We start from the raw sequence: 23863 nt of genomic DNA on the forward strand, positions 1-23863 counted from the left end.
CCTTCTTACTAAATTATTCTTACTGTGTTTAAGTAGTGACAGATTTGGGGAGAGAACAACAATAACCTGCACATTTACTAGAAATGTGTACCTTGGATATTATTTTTTCATTTACAAATTTTTCCAGATGTTTCTAACTGACTTTAAACCAATTCTGTAGAATGGCCCATATACAACATGCAAAGCTTTTGTAACGTATTAGTCATATACACACCAATATAACACCTTTAGGGTTGAAACCGTGCTTAGCTCCACCATGTAGTGACTGTTATACCACTTTTTTATCAGTTTTGCACATAGGCCTATAATATTGTACTGCACAGCTGTTTTTTGAACTTTTAATCCTATCTTGTCTATCTCATAGTTTAATTTTTAACTTAGAAACATCTCATTTCCTGTAATTACTGTTGCATGCTTCATTTAGCTAGTTTTGGACATTTCATTTTCATTTGTATTTCACAGTGCATAACGATTTGCACATCTTTTTTTAGTTTACTTCTTCACTTTTATTGGAATCTTATCTCATCGTTCATCTTCTTGTCATTTAATTTTTAACTCTCAATGTATATCCGTAATTTTATCTCTGCTTTGGATCTGCAAGCCAGAAACATTTAATTTCCTGCAATTACTGTTGCATGCTTTATTGTGCAGTTGATAAATACAGTTTGACTTTATGTGTGTGGGTTTAATTAGAGATGGAGGTTTTAATATGGTTGCTTTCAATGATTTACTATGATATTACAGCAGTTATCTTAAAGGGACAGTTCAGAATTCTGTCATTAATTACTCACCCTCATGTCATTCCAAAACAATAAGACCTTCATTCAAATTTGTTGAATAAAGTCACTTTTCCCCCTTTCTTTTAGTCACATGGTCTATTTTGTAAATTTTCTTGGCACCTTGAATGTGATAGGACCCTTGCTGTCTTTGAAGAGTCAGAAATCTCTAAGATTTCATCAAAAATATCTTAATTTGTGCTCTGAAGATGAACGAAGGTCTTACGGGTTTGGAACAACATGACGGTGAGTAAATAATGACAGAATTTTCTTTTTTTGGGTGAACTATCCCTTTAAGTAGCCTATTATATTTTGTGTTAAAAAACAATTCTATATCTATATAGAGTCAATGATCTATCAACATTACACATTTGTATCTATAACTATTACACTGTAAAAAGTTTTCACCAGATTCAACCTAGTTCAGCAGCAGCCTTAAAATTTTAAGTTAAATCAGCTTAGAACTACAAGTCATTTTAACTTATTACAATAAAAATGAGTTGATTTAACTTGTGAGTTGAAATGACTTAAGTTGATTTAACTTAAAATTTTAGGGCAGCTGCTAAACTTAAGTTTTTAAGTTGAAACTGGTGAAAACCTTTCACAGTGTAGGGATTACTAAAATAATATACAAATATGACTGTTGTTATGAATTCCTTTTTTATGATGCAGATGTGTATGTTATAGTGTGAAGAGTTTTTTTGTTTTTGACAAATGGTTCTCTTTGTATTGAAATAATTTAAGCAAAGTGTTTCTAGTCTTGAATTCAATGGTGTTAAGAACATTAAAAGGGTTCTAGCTCAGTCAATGGTTCAGATAACAGATCAAAAGCTCAGTTTTCACAGGAAGCAGCTAATACAATATACACGATACATCAAAACCGAAAACAGGCAAACAATGGGGCACACAGGCATCCTTGTTAATAAAATAGTCCAAATAATGGAACATTTTAGCTATTCATAGCCAATTCCTTTTGTGACTGTAATTCATGAACAGATGGATAACAAGCACAAAAATAAATATTTAATATGCCATGTTAGATGTTAAATAAGTAATTGGTTGCATGTCAACAGGCTCGCAAGTAAACACACACTGATGCTCATAATGCATGATCAAACTCTTACAAACAGAATGACACACAATATGTTTATTTGGTCTTGATTTACTCACTTTAAAACCAAAATTTCAGTTTTCAAACTCATGTGCAGGACATTGTTGCATGCATACAACAACCAGATTAATTTGAGTAGATGGCACCCCCAAGTGGCCAAAATAGACCATACCTTGTCAGGAACTCCCATTAGTTAAGGTTAATGGATGGGAAATTGCATATTACTACAGTACATTGCATGCAAACCTCATAATGTCAGTCTGCAAAACATCAACATTCAAACATAATGTCAATGTGATCATCTTTGGAAGCCCAATAACATTTTGCTTGTATACTGATGATTTCAATTCAAAGTGCTACATTGTATAAATGCTATCACCTGCATTTTGACTTTTTACCAATAGAGTAAATAAGTACATTTAAAAGTAAATCACTCTGTATTCACAATAAATGAAGGTTTAAAAAGAATGTACATGTTAATGTGTCATTTATATGTTCACTATTGCTTTTATAAAACAGGACACATCTGAAAGAGGAATGGAAAGGGGGATTTCAGAGGTTTGTTGACTTTTTATTTTTTCTTTAGCTTCTCTTGATTCAGATTTTCTGACGTGACTAACTCCTTTGAGCTACCTCAAAGACTAGATAACTGATAGACTTAGTGCTCAGTGCCCTTTTTGTGGGCATGTTTTAGGCAAGTTTTGGGCGATGTCTGTCAGACTGTCTCTTTCTTCTCGTATCTCCTGCAGGCTCTGTTCAAGATTTTGCAGCTGTTTCTCTTGATCGTGCCCAGCACTGTGGAGCCTCTGAATCTTTCCTGTGAGAGAGGGACTCTCCACAGCACCCTGGAGAATGCGAAGACGGGCTGCTGTCTCATTCAGGATGCGATCGTAGTTCTCCAGCACCACATTAGCATCTGCTCACATTAATGGGAGAAGAGTAAGGTTTTGAGATTATTATTGGAGGAATACTTTTGTTCCATCTTTGAAAAACAAAATTAAAATAAAAATTTTATAATGATAATATAAGTTTGGCAATATAATTTTGACTTTTTACCAATAGGGTAAAACGGTATATAAAGCCACTCTGTATTCACAACAAATTAATGTTTAGAAAGAATTTATATTTTAATGTGTCATTTATACTGTACATTCAGCATTGCTTTTATAAAAGACAGCTGAAAGAGGAATAGAGAGGGGATTACAGAGGTTTGTTCCCTTGATTCAGATTTTCTAAGGTATACTCAGAAAATACATATTTAATAAGGTATATTTACTGAGGAATACTTTGTTCCATCTTTAAAAAACACAAAAATGAACATAAAATCCTAGACCTATAAGGTTGCAAATAAAACAACAACAAAAACTAAATTAAAAATAAAATAAAACAAATAAAAACATGAAATTAAATGAAAATAAAAGAAAATATATAAACAAATAAAATAAAATTGTGAATTTAAAGGGCAGAGATAGTGTGTATTAAAAAAATAATACTTCCATTAAATTAAAATAAAATAAAATAAGGAGCAGTATATATATATATATATATATATATATATATATATATATATATATATAAAATTTAAATAAAATAGTTAAAATACAATATAAAATAAAATAATAAAAAGCATGTAGAAAATTTAATTAAACTCAATTAATATAAAATAATAAAATAAATAATAAAATAAAACAAAACAAATTCGTAAATTTACCCAGTTGTTTAAGGAGCAGAGATAGCTTGTATATATATATATATATATATATATATATATATGTTAAATAAAAAATAAAAAAATAAAATCATGAATTTACCTAGTTGTTTAAGGAGCAGAGGTAGCGTGTATAAATAACTAATTAAATTAGATTAAAATAAAATAAAACCATGAATTTACTAATTTGTTTAAGGAGCACAGATAGTGTGTATAAAAAAAGAATAAAATTAAATGAAAGTAAAATAGCTAAAATAAAATAAAATAAAATAAAATAAAATCGTGAATTTACCCAGTTGTTTAAGGAGCAAAGATAGCGTGTATTAAAAAAATAATAAAATATAAAATAAAACAAAATAAAACCATGAATTTACCCAGTTGTTTAAGGAGCAAAGATAGTGTGTATTTAAAAAAAAAATTAAATTAAAAATAAAATAAAATAAAATCATAAATTTACCCATTTGTTTAAGGAGCACAGATAGTGTGTATTAAAAAAAGAATTAAATTAAATGAAAGTTAAATAGCTAAAATAAAATAAAATAAAATTGTGAATTTACCCAGTTGTTTAAGGAGCAAAGATAGTGTATTAAAAAAAATAATAAAAATAAAATAACATCATGATTTTACCCAGTTGTTTAAGGAGCAGAAATAGTGTGTATAAAAATAATTAAATAAATAAAAATAAAAAAGTTAAAATAAAATAATGAAATAAAATATAAAATAAAACAAAATAAAACCGTGAATTTACCCAGTTGTTTAAGGAGCAGAGATAAAGAGAGATTTTAGAGATTTTATACAGCGTGTATATATATATATATATATATATATATATATATATATATATATATATATATATATATATATATATAAAAACAATAAAATTGTGAATTAGCATATATTAAAAAATACAAATTAAATTTAATTAAAAATAAAATAAAATGAAAAATAAAATAAAATAAAATAAAATAAAATGGAAGTAAATTTACCCAGTTGTTTAAGGAGCAGAGATAGCGTGTTTGTAAAGGACTCCAGCTGACTCTTGGCTGTCTCCATGCTGTCTATCACACTCCTTGAAGAAACCTGGATGTCCTGAGGAGAAATGGCAAATCAGCTATACAAAAACAACCTCCTTGGTCACCTAATCTGGACTTTACCGATAAATATCATGTTTAATACTTTTTTGATCTAGTCTTTTTTGGAACGTGTCTTGCAGTGTCTCAAACCCCCTAAACAGAATGAGTACTGAATGTCCTGCTCTAATAATAATGACAATGAGGTCCTATCCAACTGGACAAACATTGGCAATCCCACTATCAAATTAAAGCCAAATTGCTTACCTCCTCTGCCTCCATGGCTTCCTGTTTCTGTGCAGCTCGGCTTTCCAGCTCAGTCAACTGCTCCAGGGTGGCGTCCACAGCTGAACGCAACTGTCCAGATGCATGTTTTGTCCGTTTCCCCTGCGTGAAGGACACCTTGGCATCCTGTCATGAATAACAGCACAACAAGGCTTTCAGTTCCCATCAGTTCTTGCTTCACTCCAAGCTCCTCAAGGCAATGCAGTGTTTATACTCATCTTGGGGTTAAGGGATTTGATTTGACTAAGTTGCCTTTGAAAGTTGTGTTTTACACAATGTCTATATCCACAATCTGTTGAGTTCATTTTCAGAACAAAAATTTACAGATAATGTACTCACCCCTTGTTATCAGATGTTTATGTCTTTCTTTCTTCAGTCGTAAAGAAATTATGTTTTTGAGGTAAACATTTCAGGATTTTTCTCCATATAGTGGACTTCTATGGTGCCCCGAGTTTGAACTTCCAAAATGCAGTTTAAATGCGCCTTCAAACGATCCCAAATGCGGTTCTAAACGATCCCAGCCGAGGAAGAAGGTTCTTATTTAACGAAACAATCATTTTTTTTTTTTATTACAAACTTATATACTTTTTAACCGCAAATACTCATTTTGTATTGCTCTGCCTAAACCATTTCCGGTTCAAGACTGTTACAGGTATGCCGAAAAACTTCCGTCTCACTTTCTCCCTCAACTTAACTTACCTTTTTTGTTAAGGGTGTTTGATCTTCTTTGCATGTTCCCTTTGCAAACACTGGGTCGGTACTTCTGCAGCAATGTAGGATGATTTCGAAATTTGTTGAGGGAGAAAAAAAGAAAAAAGAAGTTTTTCGACATACCCTAACTGTCTTGAACTGGAAAAAACTGGGATGGGATCATTTACAATTGCATTTGGGATCGTTTGAAGCCACATTTAAACTGTTTTTTGCAAGTTCAAACTCGGGGCACCATAGAAGTCCACTATATGGAGAAAAATCCTGAAATGTTTTCCTCAAAAAACATATTTTCTTTACGACTGAAGACAGGAAGATATGAATACATTATCTTTAATTTTTTGTTCTGGAAGTGAACTTCTCCTTTACCATTATGAATTATAGCATTAAAAATGTTACTGACAAACACTTTGATTCAGTGACTTATAAAAGTATTTATTGTTTATCATTCGGACAAAGGACTGACAAATATAACTATTTAACTGTTTGTTGTATGTACTTCAGCATAGCTTACTTTAGCTATTGCATTTGCAGACTCCTCAGCTTGTTTCGCTGTGCTGCTCGCAGCCGTGGCATTCTCCACTGCAGGCTTGATCATTCTCTCTGTCTGCTTAACTCTTTTTTTCACATCCACCAGAGTCTTTTCTTTCAGCATCTTCTCTCTCTTCAGATATCCTTTGCTGTATGTGGGCAGTTGAGGCCAGTCCTGCTCCATGTCTACAGCAGAGAACATTTTTACAATGTAGAATACATTCTCACAACATTTGAAGATTTCCATTATACACAGTTGCACTGTGGTTACTGTGGTTTTCCCGCGGAACTGGGCTACTTTAACACTGTTGTCGCGGGTTGTTTTTAATGTCTGCGTGTTTAAACAACCTCAATAACATGATATTTAGCCCCTGGAATGTGAATTACACCAGGAGAATTCCACCAAAAATATGTATTTTACCCACCCCAAAATGCATTTTTTTACTGGGGGACCCCCTCTGAAACGTGATAGGGCTAGTTTTGAGTAGGAATTGGGTTTGTTTTGTTGTACCTGGCAACCCTGATTAAGGGTAAGATTTAAAGGCTCTTATGCTCACTAAGTTCACCAAGGCTACATTTATTTAATCGAAGTAAAGTAAAAGTAGTAATATTGTCAATTTTTATTTAAATTTAAAATAAGTGGTTTCTATTTTAATGTTAAATGTAATATATTCCTGTGATACAAAGCTGAATTTTCAGCAGTCAGTACTCCAGTCCTCAGTGTCACATTATCCCTCAGAAATCAATCTAATCAATCAATATGCTGATTTGCTGTTTAAGAAGCATTTATTAGTATTATCAAAGTTGAAACCAGTACTGACCCCAAAATTTTGAACGGTATGCTGTTCTACTGCTGTATTTCCCACAGTCCTCAGCTGTGCCATACTACTCATCACTGTCAATCCTGTCTTTAATTACTCACCCTTATTCCAAACACCTAAGACCTACATTCGTCTTGAGAACACAAATTAAGATATTTCTGATGAATTAGTTACGGTATGTCTTACGGACATGTTCAAGGCCTAGAAAGGTTGTAAGGACGTTGTTAAAATAGTCCAGGGGACATCAGTGGTTCAACCATAATGTTATGAAGCTACAAGGATACTTCTTAGGCCTCGTTTTTTATAATTTTGCGCAGAAACCATCCTAAATTTGATCTTACGATCATCTCTCAAATATGTGACCCTGGACCACAAAACCAGTCATAAAGTAAAATTTTACAAAACTGAGGTGTATACATCATATGAAAGCTCAATAAATAAGCTTTCTATTGATGTATGGTTTGTTAGGATAGGACAATATTTGGCCGAGATACATCTGTTTGAAATCTGGAATCTGGGGGTGCAAAAAAATCAAAATACTGAGAAAATCACCTTTAAAGTTTTCCAAATTAGGTTCTTAACAATGCATTTTACTAATCAAAAATTACATTTTGATATATTTACAGTAGGAATTTTACAAAAAATCTTCATGGAACATGATGTTTACTTAATTTCCTAATGATTTTTGGCATAAAAGAAAAATCAATAATTTTGACCCATGCAATGTATTTTTGGCTATTGCTACAAATATACCCCAGCGACTTAAGACTGGTTTTGTGGTCCAGGGTCACATATGCGTATGTGTGATTCATAAAATAAATGTACGCACAAAAAAAACACGTACGCCTCTCTTTCAGATGTGAAATCTATGGATTGCAAATGATTTTGAACTTGGGCGCAACTCAATGGTTTCAGCTCTCTGCCTTGTAAATGACTCCTAATTAATGCCATTAACATATAAAAGATCACCAGTCATCATCCAAACATAGTTTAGAACAGCGATCTGCAAGAACATTTTACATTTCCAAAAACTTCCAGTACTCAGACAAGAAAAAGTGTGTATGTCTGCTCAGACCCTGACGTGACGCTAAGCACTTTGCCAAGTCAATGCAAGTTTTAGCACATTTTAAGCACACTTTAAGATCAAATCTTTGCATATGCACACTATATTAATGAGGCCCCTCGTGTCTAAAGAAACAAAAATAATGACTTTATTCAATGATTTCTTATTTTCTGTGTCAGTCTTCGACAGACATTCATGACAGTACCACAACAAAGCTCTTGGATTTCATCAAAAAGATCTTAATTTGCGTTCCGAAGATGAACGAAGGTCTTACAGGTTTGGAACGACATAAGGATTAATTGAGGAGTAATTAATTTTTACCCATGGTATGGTGTTTTAACATTATACAACTTAAAAAAAATACAGTTGTAATTACGACCTATTTACTTATATATTTAACTCATTTATTACTCATTTATGTCATAATCTGAAAAAAGATTCTATGTATCAACAGTGAAAATATGAAAGAAGTATAAAGCAGAAACGGTTACCTTCCAGACCCTTCTGTAGAGACAGGATCTCCGCCTCAACCTCTTTCCCTGTCACCACAGAGGAGACGGCTGACACCTTAAATCCCTCAGCCACAGCCGTCAACTTCAGATAAAAAGACAAAAGATGCATCTCATTACACTGTCTTTTGGCAGGAAATTGTCACATTTGAATTTGCTTTGAGCTGAGAAAACATCCCTGTTGTTTCTTCACTCATGCTGTAACATTTCCCACCAGACTGACTGGCAGGAGGTGCTAAAATTCACAGGATGAAAGAACCGCTAGACCTCTAATTACTAAGACTTTATTATACTCCTTTGTGTGTTTATACTCCTTTGTGGTTCGAGTTTACCTGCTTGAGCTCTTGAACGGTTTTCAGGTGTTTTTCAGCACTGTCCACATGAGGCTGTATTTCCTCTCTTGTCTTATTTATCAAGTGCTCTTTGGACTGGATAGAAACGTTTAACTCAGTAGTCCTGTTCATCAGGTCCTCGCTCTGAAATACAGAAGAATTTGGTTCAGAATATATTCTTTCGATGACCTCCAAACTCAGAGCACACTATTTTGATTTGCTATGGGCTGAGATGCTGGGATAGGCTCTAGCCGCACAGCCCTGCAGAGGATAACCGAAATGGATAATAAAAGATAAAAATGTTTACATATAGTCCTCAAGAGATTACCCCATTTAAAAGTTTACATACACTTGATTCCTAATACTGTTTTGTTACCTGAATGATCCACAGCTGTTTTTTTTGTTTGTTTAGTGGTAGCTGTTTATGAGTCCCTTGTTTGTCCTGAACAGTTAAACTGCCCGCTGTTCTTCAGAAAAAATACTTCAGGTCCCACAAAGTCTTTGGTTTTCCAGCATCTCTGTGTATTTGAACCCTTTTCAACAATGACTGTATGATTTTAGGATCCATCTTTTCACACTAAGGACAACTGAGGGAATATGCAACTATTAAAGAACTCACTGATGCTCCAAAAGGAAAAACGATCCATGGGGTGTAAACTTTTGAATATAATTTTTTTTTGTATACATTTTTTTTATTTTGCATAAATATCATATTTTTTTCATTTAGTACTGCCCTTCAGAAGCTACATAAGATACTTACATGTTTCATAGAAGACAAAATAAGTTACATTTATCTTTATCTTCAAATTCAAAAAGTGTTTCCTTCTGATACATCAGTGAGCATTTAAACCTTCTGTAATCGAGTCCCTCAGTTGTCCTAATAGTGAAAAGATGGATCTCAAAATCATACAGTCATTGTTGGAAAGGGTTCAAATACACAGAAATGCTGAAAAACCAAAGAATTTGTAGGACTTTCTGAAGAACAGTGGGCGGTTAAATTGTTTAGGACAAACAAGACACTCAACTATCACTAAACAAACAAACAAAAAACACCGCTGTGGATCTTTCAGATAACAACACATTATTAAGAATCCAGTGTTTGTAAACTTTTGAACGGGTATAATTTTTTATAAATTCAACTATTATTTTCTCTTGCGGACTATATGTGACCCTGGACCACAAAACCAGTCATAAGGTTAAATTTGACAAAACTGAGATGTATACATCATATAATAATACGCTTTCTAAATAAGCTTTCTATTGATGTATGGTTTGTTAGGATAGGACAATATTTGACTGAGATACATCTATTTTAAATCAGAAATCTGAGGATGCAAAAAAATCAAAAAGACTGAGAAAATCACCTTTAAAGTTGTACAAATTAGGTTCTTAACAATGCATATTACAAATCAAAAATTACATTTTGATATGTTTACAGAAGGAATTTTACAAAAAATCTTCATGGAACATGAACTTTACTTAATTTCTTAATGATTTTTGGCATAAAAGTAAAATCAAAAATTTTGACCCATGCAATGTATTTTTGGCTATTGCTACAAATATACCCCAGCGACTTAAGACTGGTTTTGTGGTCCAGGGTCACATATGTAAACATCTTTTATGTGAAATGTCTTATTCAGGTCAGTACTAAATAAAAAATAACATGCATTTTGTATGATCCCTCTTATTTTGGTAAAATAATTCATATTTTGCAGATTCTGCAAGGTGTATGTAAACTTTTTGACAAAGTTTGACATTACAGTTAAATATGTTTTTTTAGCTTACAAAACGTATGGTTGGACTATAAAATAATGCTTCTGAATTCTTCTGAAGATGATTTCTGTTTGTCATGATGTGCTGCCTATATCATGTCAACTGCTGACAACTAAGCATACTAATTTTAACTATAAACTAATTTATCATTTTCTGTAAATCAACTCTAGACATTTAAGATCTTAGTTAATAAAATACGTTGAACAATAATTAGTATATTAAGGCATCAATAGCAGTACCACAATGTCCATCAATAATGCATGAACAAACCTGTGTAATTTCAGGATGCTGGGTTGCTGTGACATTTGTTTGATTAAGCACCTGTGAGAAAGACGTTATATTGGACTGCAAGGCAAGGGTGAAATTGCCATCCGTTCTGCATAGTTCAGATAGTGAAGCGGTGATGTTCTCTAAAATGTCGGCTATCTCCAAATTGTGCCTCTGAAGTGACAGGTGTGTCACTAAAGTCTCATTAACCTCAAGCGTCAGATTTTCCTTCAGCTGCTGCATCTCCTCCAGCCTTTGAGACAACAATAGATAGACAGTGACATTTAAAATGAGTTATTAATGGTCAATACCCATAGAACCGCAAAATATGCTTGATGAATACAAACACAAACATAACTCACTTCTCTGTGAGATCCTGTACATAAGACTCTGTGGAGTTGTCTTCTAGTAAAGTTACAAGCTGTGAATAAGTTCGGTTAGCCATTTTAAAGGCATCTTCTGCTATCTTCTCTATATGAGCTGCCATGTCTGTGTGACTGTTAAAAGAAAAAGCAGAAGTCATATCTAAAACTCTTTAACCTTGAGACACATTTGCTGGAAATATTTCTCCTAACCTTTTCACCAGCACTTCAGACTCATTCACGATGGCGTTCCATTTGTTTGGTTCTTTAGGGATTACAGATGAGATGACCTGAGAATTAGATGTTTGAAGAGAAGCAGAGAGAGCCAAAAGCCTCCATTAAGACACGTTCTCTGGACAGATGGATTAGATGTTCGTTTAATTGATCTGTGCCGACTTACCATGCTGTTAAGGTCAAGAGTCATCTTCTGAAGCTGGTCTTGCATATTCAGAGTAGCAGATAAAGTGTCAACAAGCTCTTGACACTCAGTTTCACCCGTCAGAGTCTTTTCTTCCTCTGTAACTTCTCCGCTGTCTGTTACGTTGCAGTTCAGCGCCATTGCAATGCTTCGCAGCTGCAGCTGTAAGGTCTGGGCAGATGTTTCCAGCTGTGAGAACTGTTTAATGAAGGCCTCACGAGCCTCTGCATCAAAAGAGGAACATCAGTGTTGCATCAGTAGTGAGTTTCCAACAAAACGACTGTCATCGGCAGAAGCAACAAAGCTGAATGGAGGCACAATATGTTCTACATTTGTCTTAAATAAACTGTGATACATTGTAGAGTGATTGTACAAATTTGTTTCAGATTTTCTTAGCATACAATACCCTTTAAAAGGCTTTCATACTAAACCAAGGCTGCATTTCTTTGATCAGAAATACAGTAAAAACACTAACACTGTGAAATATCATTATAATTTAAAATCTATTTGAATAGATTTTAAAATGTCAATAATTTATGTCATGACAAAGCAGAATGTTTTGCAATTCAGTCACATGATCCTTCAGAAATCATTCTAATATGCTGATTTGGTGCTTAAGAACCATTTCTTATTATTATTAATGTTGAAAACAGCTGTGCTGCTTAATATGTTTGTGGAAACTGTGATACATTTGATGAATCTTTGGATTGATGGATGTTTGGATGAACAGAAAGTTCAAAAGAACAGAACTTATTGATTGAATAATTGAATTTAGTCTCAGTGTTGAGGAGGTTAAACAATTTTGTCTAAGAGCTTTTTTACCTTGAATAGCTAGGAGGTCCTCCAGGGCATTGGGAAGATAGTCTTCAACCTGGTCCTTCTGTATGTGAAGGTCCAGGCCGTTATGTTGGTGTCTGTGCTGCTGACGCCCACGATAATGCCGACTGTATCTATTGCAGTCATAGCTGCTGAGCAGCGTTTCCAACTCCTGCAGTTTGGCTTTCAATTTACTGGCCTGTAAACAAAACAATGTGAAAAAAATACATATATTTAAAAAACCTGTGGGAAAAAAATGTAGAGACTGTGTAGAATTAGTCATATTCAAAAACTCAAGTTCAGCAGTGGACGTAGGTTTGATTATTAAAATTATCCATCACACCTCATTAACTTGAACCCCACTGAGCTTTGCACAATCATTTAAAGGGCAGAGCTAAAACCAGCCTTGCATTACCACCCATTCATGCTCATTATGAAAAACCAGGAAGATATAGGTCAGGGAAACAGCATCTAAGCAAAGGAACTTAGTGAGTGGGTGAGATAACAGGTAATTGGGAACCTTTTAATTTGCTGAGTAACCATTACATCAAAAGATCAGTTCTCATGCTTCATCTTCATCTCTTTCTCATGCACTGAGGAAGGCCCACCTGGTCTCTGATAAGACTGTAGCACACAGGGCACTCCTCACATTGGTGGGTCAGCCGGTTCTGGTAGTAGTTTAGCTCACACTTGTCACACTTATAACCAACAAACCCATTGCGACAAGAACACGTCCCGTTGTCGTGGCACTGCATCAAGCTTGAGCCCATTGGGTCACAATTACATGCTATAGGTGGGAGATTGACGAAGAGAAACAATGACTCTTAAAGACTTAGGTATGTGAAAAAAAAAAAATATATATGTATGAAATGTCAAATATGTACATTTTTAGCTGAATTCACTGTAAAATACACTGGTTAGAAAAGTAACATTGATAGCTGACTACTGAAAATTGATTATTAAAGGCTGAGTTCACTTCCAGAATAAAGATTTTCTAAAAAATGTACAAACCCTCATGTCATTTAAGATGTTAATGTCTTTCTTTTATCAGTCGAAAAGAAATTAAGATTTTAGAGGAAAACATTCCAGGATTTTTCTCCATATAGTAGACTTTAATGGGGCTCAGCGGGTTAAAAAAATAAAAATGTATATTCTTTTTAACCTGACGCATGAGGTTGGGGTGGTGCAAGACAAGCATTTATGGTTAAAAAGTATATAAAACTACATTTAAAAAAAATACCATTTTGCTAGATAAGACCCTTATTCCTTGGCTGGGATCGTGTAGAGCAGTGGTTTTCAAACCTTTTTGAGAGGGACCCTATTTTTTCCATTTAAAACAACGAGACCCACATCTACACTTGGTTATAATGTGAGGATCCGCGAGTTTCCAGAACTCAGGACTGAACAACAATTTGGCGAGTGGTTTCTGACTAACTGAAATGCCATTGATTGGCCATTGTGTTTCAGAAACAGACATGATTATGATTGGCTACAATGTTCAACACTGCAAAAACAGAGCGCAAACACAAAAACACGTTGGATTCTTCATGAGGCGGCTGCCGTTTGCTTTCGTTTTGTTGTTTATTAGTTACTAGTTATTAGTTATTAGTTAAGTTTGCCGGTTCCCGCTTCCTTCCTCCTCGAATATTGAACTTTGTTACATACATATAGGCTTTACAATTACCTCAGATGGCGACCCATTTTTTAAGTCTCGCAACCCATCCGAAGGTCACGACCCAGGGTTTGAAAACCACTGGTGTAGAGTCACTTGAAGCTCAAACCATTGGGAACCATAGTAGTACACTATATAGAGAAAAATCCTTTAATGTTTTCCTCAAAAATCTTTATTTCTTTGCAACTGAAGAAAGAAAGACATAAACATCTTAGGCAACATGGGATGAGTAAATGATCAGGAAATGTTGATTCTGGAAGTGAACTTATCTTTTAAATAGTAAATGTTACTATTTTAAAAATAAATTAGTTAAATTAGAGTTCTGTCATGACAACTCTTAGAGGGATTGGCATGGTAATGCACATTACAATGTTAATGTGTTTGGTTTAGGCGGAATAGATCTGCTATGATCTATACAGGTGGAGCTGGGGAAGGTGGAGGGTTTCTGAAGCGCGTTGCAACTGCTACAGCAAGCACTAGTCATATATTTGAATGTTGAACAGCGAGATCATTGGCTACTGATACAGGAGAGAACCAATCAGCTGTGCCATGTGATAATGATGTCATTATGTCAGATTGAGTTAGACCTATCGGACTGCGCCATCTAGAGTTTCATGCCAGAACTTTGTATTTAGTTTATATTAACATTTTTACTTTTGATTAATTTATAATAAAAAACAACTATAAAATAAGTTGTATAAGTAAAATAAATAACATATAAGTAAAATGTAAAGATTTCAATACCTCTGCAGCCTCTAGAGGAGAAACCAAAGAATCCCATTCGACAAGTGTCGCACGACAGCCCCTCTACACCTGTTCGACACATGCACTGTCCTGTGATTGGATGACATGATGAAGAGGAGGAGCCGATGGGATTGCAGTTACACCTATAGAATAGCAGACGAGAATATATCATTTATGCACATTAGTTTATAGGCTTTTAGACTGACAGAGAGATCGCAAAACTTACATCTCACAGCCCAAACCCGGCTCCAGATTGAAGTAGCCATTTTCACACTGTCCACAGTCTCTTCCTGTGACATGACTCAGACAAACACATTTTCCTGTATCCGGGTGGCAGTCATTCAGTGACCCTGATGTCCCAGCCATGTTACAGGCGCAAGCTGAGAAACAGAAATCCACATGCACACAATCCACATGCACACAATTTTACGAAGAAGTTCACAAGAAATCTTCTCACCCATGATGATAAATGATGTATAACTTGTGCACAAAATGTTTTTTTAATGTCTACATTCTAATGAGGCATGCAACAAAGCAAGATCTTGAACAAGGATAAAACGCTTAATATTGCTGAGCGTCTCAAAAACAATTTAATCTAAGTTTTGAAGTCTCAAAGCACTCAATGACTTTCCATTGACTTCTACTGTTTTTATACTCAGCTAATGATATTTTCTGCCCTCATACTCATTTGCATTTACATTTACATTTTCACATCTGCAGTATATTTATTAAGCCATTTTCTTTTGGCGGGTTTCCACAATGTAGGTGATTTTAAATTGTACTGTCCTTATAGAGATAAAGCAGGCAAAAAGTAAAGTAAAGTGTCTTCATTATGTGCCACATTCATGTTTTAAATGATACTCACGTTTGCACTTTTGCTCTGGATTGAGTTCATTGGCCAAAGCGTTGCCGTAGTAACCTGATCTGCATTTTTCACAATGGTCTCCAGTCGTATGTCCCAGGCATTTCAGACAGCGTCCAGTCATGTGATCGCACACACCCACCGCATTGGGATCCACGTTTCCATTACACTCGCACCTCACACACGGTTGCACTTTGCCTCCCCAGCCCAGAGGGTTGCCATAGAAACCATCTTCACATAATTCACACCGCACACCTGGGAATCCATTAAGATCCGTTAACACAATCTACTTTCTATTTATTATCGCTCTTTGTGTTTGTGCTTGGGATGCACGCATCTGTTAAATGACTAAATGTACATTTATTTACAGTGAGAGCATAATGTCTTTTAACTACTAATCTATTTGCATATTAATGCCGAACTGAGCATTTGTGTGTCAGAATTATGTAAATAGCATATGAACTGACTGCAACTGACCCCTTTGGCCTGTCGGACAGTTGGTACAAACCACATCCCCCGTCTCTGGCACCTGGGCGCAGGTGGTGCGATCTGGACAAGGACAAGGTAAGCAGTTGCCTGGGCTGCCAGTCAGTGCATTGCCATAGTAACCATCTTCACAAAGCTCACAATAACGGCCTGTGGTGAAGTCTCTGCAGTCACACACACCTGCGATAAAACACACAAAGAAAGCATACACAACTTGCGCACAAAAAAAAAAAAAAAAAAAGTGACCCTGAAGCAGTCATAAGGGTCAATTTTTCTGAATTGAGACCTGAATAAATAAGCTTTTCATTGATGTATGGTTTGTTAGGATAGGACAAGATTTGGCTGAGATACAGCTATTTGAAAATCTGGAATCTGAGGGTGCAAAAAATCAAAATATTGAGAAAATAGCCTTTAAAGGGATAGTTCACCTCCCCCCCAAAAATTGATGCTTATCTGCGTAACCCCAGGACATCCAAGATGGAGGTGACTTTATTTCTTCAGTAGAACACAAGCAAAGATTTTTAACTAAAATCGTTGCAGTTTGTCAGTCATATAATGACAGTCAATAGGACCCATGGATTTAAGAGTCAAAAAAACATACACAGACAAAACCAAATTAAACCCTGCGGCTTGTGACGATACATTGAGGTCTAGGGCTGCTCGATTATGGCAAAAATCATAATCACGATTATTTTGGTCAATATTATAATCTCGATTATTTAACACGGTCCAAAACTTTATATTAGTGATTAATTTAAAGATAGCAATACAACAGAAAAAAAAAGTTTTTTTTTTTTTTTTTTTTTAAATACTGAATACTTTTATGCAAGTCTAAAGTAGTCTAACAACCTACTAAAGAAATTGAATGTAATTATTTGAATGTAAAATAAAACAGTGTCTTCACTGTAAGAATTAAACATGGTTTGTTTCTTATTAAAACTAAAAAAGCCCTTATTCAAGAGCAGTGATTTTTCTCTTTGTATTTTTACGTTTTATTAATATTAAGCACAGAGACGGCAGAAGGAATATTATTTGTTGCGGCTTTAGAACTCCACACGTATTTTCATTCTCAATTGTTTATGATCATTTAAGACATAACTGACAAGGGTTTACATGAATAATCAACAAGCGCCTCATTTTGAAATATTTTTGCGTGTATTTGACCATTTAGGTGCACACCTTGAGCTAAAAGATAACTTTACATGCCCGTGTTCTGCTCCGTCTGAGTTTTCTTTCGCGTTTTAAAAAACACAACATCAAAGAAACATTAATAAATCATGCATGTCCCGTTTTATGAAAGTCGCGTTACATGATTTTGCTGATTTGCGTGTGAAATTAGGCTTTTATGAAGGAGCGAATCCAATGGATTACGCAATAATCGTTTCATCTCGATTACTGTATTTCCATGATCGTTTGAAACTGAATTTCGATTATTGCACAGCCCTAGGTCTTAACACATGAAACAACTGGTCAGTGCAAGAAACTGAACAGTATTTATATAATTTATTTTACCTCTGATCCACTGCAAAGTCCAACTGTCCTGAGTGTGTTCGCAACAGCTGGCGCGTGGCAAAGAGCAAGCAACCATAACTTCAGTCGATCAGGCATAAAAGTTGGGAGTCGGTGAAAAGTCATCACTCCCGGGTGAGTTCGCGGAAGCAAACGTAATCTTTTAGTTTTTATTTGGTTGCAACAATCAGGATAAGCACAAGTAATAACCATTTTGAGTAGCCGTCGTACCCACAATCTTTCTGTGTAAACAATGAGTGACGTATATGCGCGACAGATCGCTTCAGGGCATGCGTCTACTATGCCAGAGCACGTTGACGTGCCGGCTGTTGTGAACGCGCTCAGGACAGTTGGACAGTCTGGATCAGAGGTAAAAACAATATATATAAATAAGCCGATTGATTCGCGTGTTAAGACCTCAATGTATCGTCACTAGCCGCAAGGTTTTTGATTTTGTCTGTGTATGTTTTTTTGACTCTCAAAGCCAAGGATCCCATTGACTGCCATTATGACTGACAGACTGCAACAGTTTAAGTAAAAAATCTTTGTTTGCATTCTACTGAAGAAACAAAGTCACCTACATCTTGGATGCCCTGGGGGTAAGCAGATAAACATTAAATTTTCATTTTCGGGTGAACTGTCCCTTTAAAGCTGTCCAAATGAAGTTATTAGCAATCAAAAATTAAGTTTTGATATATTTTGAACATGATCTTCACTTAATATCCATATGATTTTTGGCATAAAAGAAAAATAGATCATTTTGACCCATATAATGTATTTTTGGATACTGCTATAAATATACCCGTGCTACTTAAGACTGGTTTTGTGGTCCAGGGTCACATATGATCTTTTTTTTATTTAAAGGGCATATATTGTGACAAGAAGTGAAGTCAGGCAGTCATCAGATTCATTGAACCTCATACACAAACACACTGAAACTCAGTATTACAACGCCATGAATACCATATGAGTTTCTACACAAGCAAACAAACTCAAATGGCTTTCTGGTTCAGTGCAGAAACACCAGGGTGAGAGCCATCACACATCAACTCATCAGTTCAGACAAGCAGCTCAACGCTGCCAATGTCAGCACAAAAACACACGCAACAATATGCCATTGAGCAAAGCACTCGGCTCCATTTGAATTCTGCTCACATGCCTGACGGTTTCATTTCACTGAATTTAAAAACAAGTAGAGATATAGTACAAGATACAAAACAAGCAATGTACATGCATAAATAACAAAATGAATAAACAGAAATGTTTACACATACCAGATAAAGACTACATTATATTTAAAAATTAAACACCGTGTGTGTGTACAGAATCTAACACATACACGAAAAATATAGACACGCACACCCCTCACCTGTGATTAAGGTAAAAACGGCACTACCCATCCGAAACAGCAGATGGCAATATACTATTATATTTAACATGTGAGCGAAAGAGAGAATGTGTTGTGCCTAGTCACGGTAATTGTTCTAAAACCATTGTCTTTCACAAGCTATCAGACTGTTCATGTATCTGTCTTCAAAAGCGCATCGATTATTTCTGATTTAGTGGTAAGAACTTAAATCAAAGGTCATTTATTCTCTTTACCAATAAGAGGATCAAATCTCCAGTTGTATTTCTTTCCCTCAGATTATTAGGCAAAGCTAAATAAAGGGGGCTTTTGACTTTCATATATGTGACCCTGGACCACAAAAACAGTCTTAAGTAGCATGGTTATATTTGTAACAACAGCTAAAAATGGTATAGGTCATGTTCCATGAAGGTACTTTGTAAATTTTCTACTGTAAATATATCAACATTTTTGATTAGTAATATGCATTGCTAAAAACTTCATTTGGACAACTTTAAAGGCGATTTTCTCAATATTTCGATTTTTTTGCACCCTCAGATTCCAGATTTTCAGATAGTTGTATCTCAGTCAATTATTTATTTAGCTTTCAGATGATGTTTAACTCCCAATTTAGAAAAATTGACAGTTAAGACTGGTTTTGTGGTCCAGGGTCACATATAACACATTTAAATTCATGGTTAAAAGAATCTGATTGACCTGTGTGTGAAATATGTACAGCGCATGAGATGAATAGTAAAGCAGCCTTCATAAAGAACAAGTATTCAGAAAGATCAAGGAAAATAATATTATAAATAACACACACTCTGTCATTCATTTCAGCCAAAACCTCTACAACTGCTGAATTGTGTATTAGCCTTAGTGCTGAAGTTCCCTTTAGAGACAGTTCAGAGACAAATCACCAGCGTAACAACAACAGAACAAAATCAATAATAAAACTATAGCGTTAAAGAAATTCTGTCCTTAAAACAACCTATCTATGGAAAAGATGCCTTCAGAAACTAAAGGTAATAAACCGACTGAGATATTCACATGGTTTGAATAAAAGCACACAATCACGATGTAGTACAAGTTGACGGTGAAAAACAACTTAGTCTGTTTGTCAATGAGGTCGTGTGGAGATAAAGGCGCTCTGTGTGATGGCTAATTCACACCTATCAATTAGATAATCACATCCTTAACATTAAAGGACAAAGATTTGAGAGTCCTGCTGTCCCTCAAACGCACTCAATGCCACTGAGAGAATTTGCAAGGTTAACACTAATAGATTTAAGAAGGTTTTACTGAGAGAGATAGTTAAGTGCCTCAGGAAAAAAGAGAGAAAGAGAGAGAGAGAGAAAGTAGGAAAGTATTGGGAAGGTGCAGGAATGCACTGATATGGAAATTATATGTGATATGGACTGAATAAATAAGCTTTCTATTGATGTATAGTTTGTTAGGATAGGACAACATTTGGCTGAGATACAACTTTTTGAAAATCTGGAATCTGAGGGTGCAAAAAAATCTAAACACTGAGAAATTGCCTTTAAAGTTGTCCAAATGAAGTTCTTAGCAATGCATATTACTAATCAAAAGATATGCTTTGATATATTTACGGTAGGAAATGTACAAAATATCTTCATGGAACATGATCTTTACTTAATCTAAAAGAAAAATCGATCATTTTGACCCATACAGTGTATTTTTGGCTACTGCTACAAATATACAGTGCCTTGCAAAAGTATTCATTTTTCACATTTTGTTTTATTGCAGCATTATGTTAAACTGCTTTAAATTAGTAAATTAGCTTTAAAAGTTTTTCCCCACATCAATTTACACTCCATACACCATAATAATGACAAAGCAAAAAACAGATTTGCAAATTTTACAAATTTATTAAAAATAAAACACTGAAATAAGTACATTGCATAAGTATTCATAGCCTTAACTCAGTACATAGTTGAAGCACCTTTACAGCCTCAAGTCTTTTTGGGTATGATGTGACAAGCTTTGCACATCTGCATTTGGCAATTATCTGCCATTCTTTGCCTCACCTCTTCACCTCTCAAGCTCTGTCAGCTTGGATGGGGGCTGGCAGACATTTTCTAGAGTCCTGGTTGTTCCAATCATCTTCCATTATGGATAAAGCTTCTGTGAACCTTCAATGCAGCAGATTTTTTTCTGAACTCTTCCCTAGATCATTGCCTTAACGCAAGTCTGTCACTGAGCTCTACAGGCAGTTATCTTGACCTCAGGACTTGGTTTTTGCTCTAATATGCATTTTCAGCTGTTAGACCTTTTCTGAGAGGTGTGTGCCCTTCTAAATCATGCTCATTCAAATGAATTTGCCACAGTTTAACTCCACTCGAAGTGTAGTAACATCTAGAAGCAATATGTATGCTCCTGAGCTAAATTTTGAGCGTCCCAGAAAAGGGTATGAATACTTATGCAACAGGATTTTTTCAGCTTTTTATTTTTAATATTTTTTTTGCTTTGCCATTATGGAGTAGGGAGTGTAAATTGATGTGGGAAAAAAAGTAATTTAAAGTAGTTTAACATAAGGCAGCAACATAACAAAATGTGAAAAAAGGGGTATGAATAACTTCGCAAGGCATTGTACTTGTGCTACTGGTTTTGTAGCCCATTATTTTAATTATTCATGAAATAATTTGTTGTAATTATTCATTGTACTGATAACATAAATGGAAAGCATACTTTCACAAATAGAACAAAGAGTAATGTTTATGTATTATATTTATAGGAAGACATGCTGCCTTCTAAGCCAGAGTACGATCTCTAGCTTGGAGGACATTGTGATTTCAAAGATTCTGACCACCGTTAATAGATCCAAATCAGAGGCAGAGAAATAGAGAGAAAGAAAGCAGGAGACTGAGAGGAACAGACAGATGGATGGAGAGATCAATAACGGGAACCAGTGTGATAACTTCAAATGAAAAGCACCTTAGCTCATAAAGAAGTCTGGAGTCTTTAAAGAACAGACTGTAGGGGTGTCTGGGTTTTTGTTTTTTGTCTGATTTTATAAGCAGCTGGATTCGGGCCGCGTTCCTCTTCCTCTGTTTATTTGTTCTGCTGAATTAGATTTAGGAGGCATTTTATTTTCAGTCTTTGGGAGGTCTGGGAACACAGTGTGTATGCACAGACACATGCGTCTGTGTCGGTCTGACCTGGAGGAAACAAAATTAACTTGAAAAGTCTCACTAAAAGAACCATCGCCCCATATATCACTTCACCAAGACAAACCTGAACTCTCACAAAGATCAATACCACTCTCTTACACAACAAAACAGAGGACTCAGAGCAACACAATATAATGCAGAGCAAAAACGTTTGGTACACCCTGCTATACCTTAAACAAAAAAAACTATTTTGGTCTTTTTATGGTGACAGAAGACTTAGAATACAGTACAGAAGCCATATGGACCACATTTTATTTTTTTGGTATTTTTTTTTTTGAAAGCTTTAGTCTCAATTTATTGCAACTGCATGGAAAAAAGTTTTTTTTTTTTTATGGTTTTATGCAGGGCTGGGTTTTGACAAATTTGGATTCTGATTCACAAGCCTGCGATATTGATTATTTAAAAAAATACATCAGGTATAGTACACACAAATTTATTATATGCTGCATATATTTAGCAAAATGCTCTGCTATAGACAAAAAAAAAACTATTTTAGTCTTTTTATGATGACAGAAGACTAAGAATGTTGTACAGAAGCCATATGGACTACATTTTTTTCTGGTTAATTTTTGTGCAATTTGAAAGCTTTAGACTCAATTTATTGTAACTGCATTGAAAAGATTTAGTGTTTTTTATGGTTTTATGTAGCGTTGGGTTTTGACACAAATTTCAATTCGATTCTGATTCACAAGCTTGCAATATGATATTGATTATTTTAAAAAAATACATCAGGTACACACACAAAATTTTTCAAGGAAAAAAAATATCTCAGCTAATGGTGTAAAATATATATGAGAGTCAGCTGGTACTACATTACTATAATATGAAAGGTTAAAATAAACTGATTTATATACAAACACTTAAATTACACTCAATTAAGTTTTTATAATAATAAAGTTACACTTCAAAATTATATTTCTACTCCGATTTTTTTTTTAAATATAAAAATTAAATGCTGGCTTTCATAAAATTGTAATACATTTATTAAAAAATAAAATGAAATAAAATAAAATGTGGAATAACTAAAAAGTATAATAAATATGTTATAAGGTGTATATATTCAGCGAAATGCACCTCTCTACAGTTAATAGAGAGAATTAGCAGACAAATGAGTTTATGGTCACAAATATGTTTTTCTGAGGTAAATGTGATGTTACGTGACATTGTTTACAAGCGATTATATTGACATCCTTCTTTAGTTGAAATACTGATTGAGCTTTTACATGAGACAGGATACAGATTTTGGTAAGTTGTACTTTCTATAACATACCTTGGGATGTTCATTCATGTTTATTTCATGGTGAAACTGGTGTTTAAAAGGAGGAGATGATCCGTTCCAGGGTTGCCAGGTTTTCACAACAAAACCTGCCCAATTGCCATTTAAAACTAGCCCAATTGAATTTCGAGGGGGGTCCCCTGGTAAATTCACATTCCAGGGGCTAAATATCACGTTATTAGGGTTACTTAAACCCGTGGACATGAAAAACAACCTGCGGTAACA

General features: G+C 34.7%; 1 protein-coding gene across 1 annotated transcript in view; it reads right to left on the reverse strand.

Moving 5' to 3' along the window:
• Positions 1-1908: 1908 nt before the first annotated feature.
• lamc3 (laminin, gamma 3) overlaps positions 1909-23863 on the reverse strand; it is a 138403-nt gene continuing 116448 nt past the window's right edge. Inside the window, exons 13-28 of the mRNA XM_073839705.1 lie at positions 16306-16494; positions 15832-16083; positions 15193-15346; positions 14967-15109; positions 13159-13337; positions 12557-12749; positions 11717-11958; positions 11530-11606; positions 11317-11451; positions 10958-11207; positions 8915-9058; positions 8565-8667; positions 6173-6375; positions 4933-5076; positions 4582-4684; positions 1909-2803 (exon numbers count right to left, since the gene is read on the reverse strand). Coding sequence (XP_073695806.1) covers positions 2553-2803; positions 4582-4684; positions 4933-5076; positions 6173-6375; positions 8565-8667; positions 8915-9058; positions 10958-11207; positions 11317-11451; positions 11530-11606; positions 11717-11958; positions 12557-12749; positions 13159-13337; positions 14967-15109; positions 15193-15346; positions 15832-16083; positions 16306-16494 — 2762 coding nt within the window. The 3' untranslated portion in view covers positions 1909-2552. The remainder of the gene's footprint in view (positions 2804-4581; positions 4685-4932; positions 5077-6172; positions 6376-8564; positions 8668-8914; positions 9059-10957; positions 11208-11316; positions 11452-11529; positions 11607-11716; positions 11959-12556; positions 12750-13158; positions 13338-14966; positions 15110-15192; positions 15347-15831; positions 16084-16305; positions 16495-23863) is intronic.

This window comes from Garra rufa, chromosome 5, assembly GCF_049309525.1.
Source record: "Garra rufa chromosome 5, GarRuf1.0, whole genome shotgun sequence".
Taxonomy (NCBI): domain Eukaryota; kingdom Metazoa; phylum Chordata; class Actinopteri; order Cypriniformes; family Cyprinidae; genus Garra; species Garra rufa.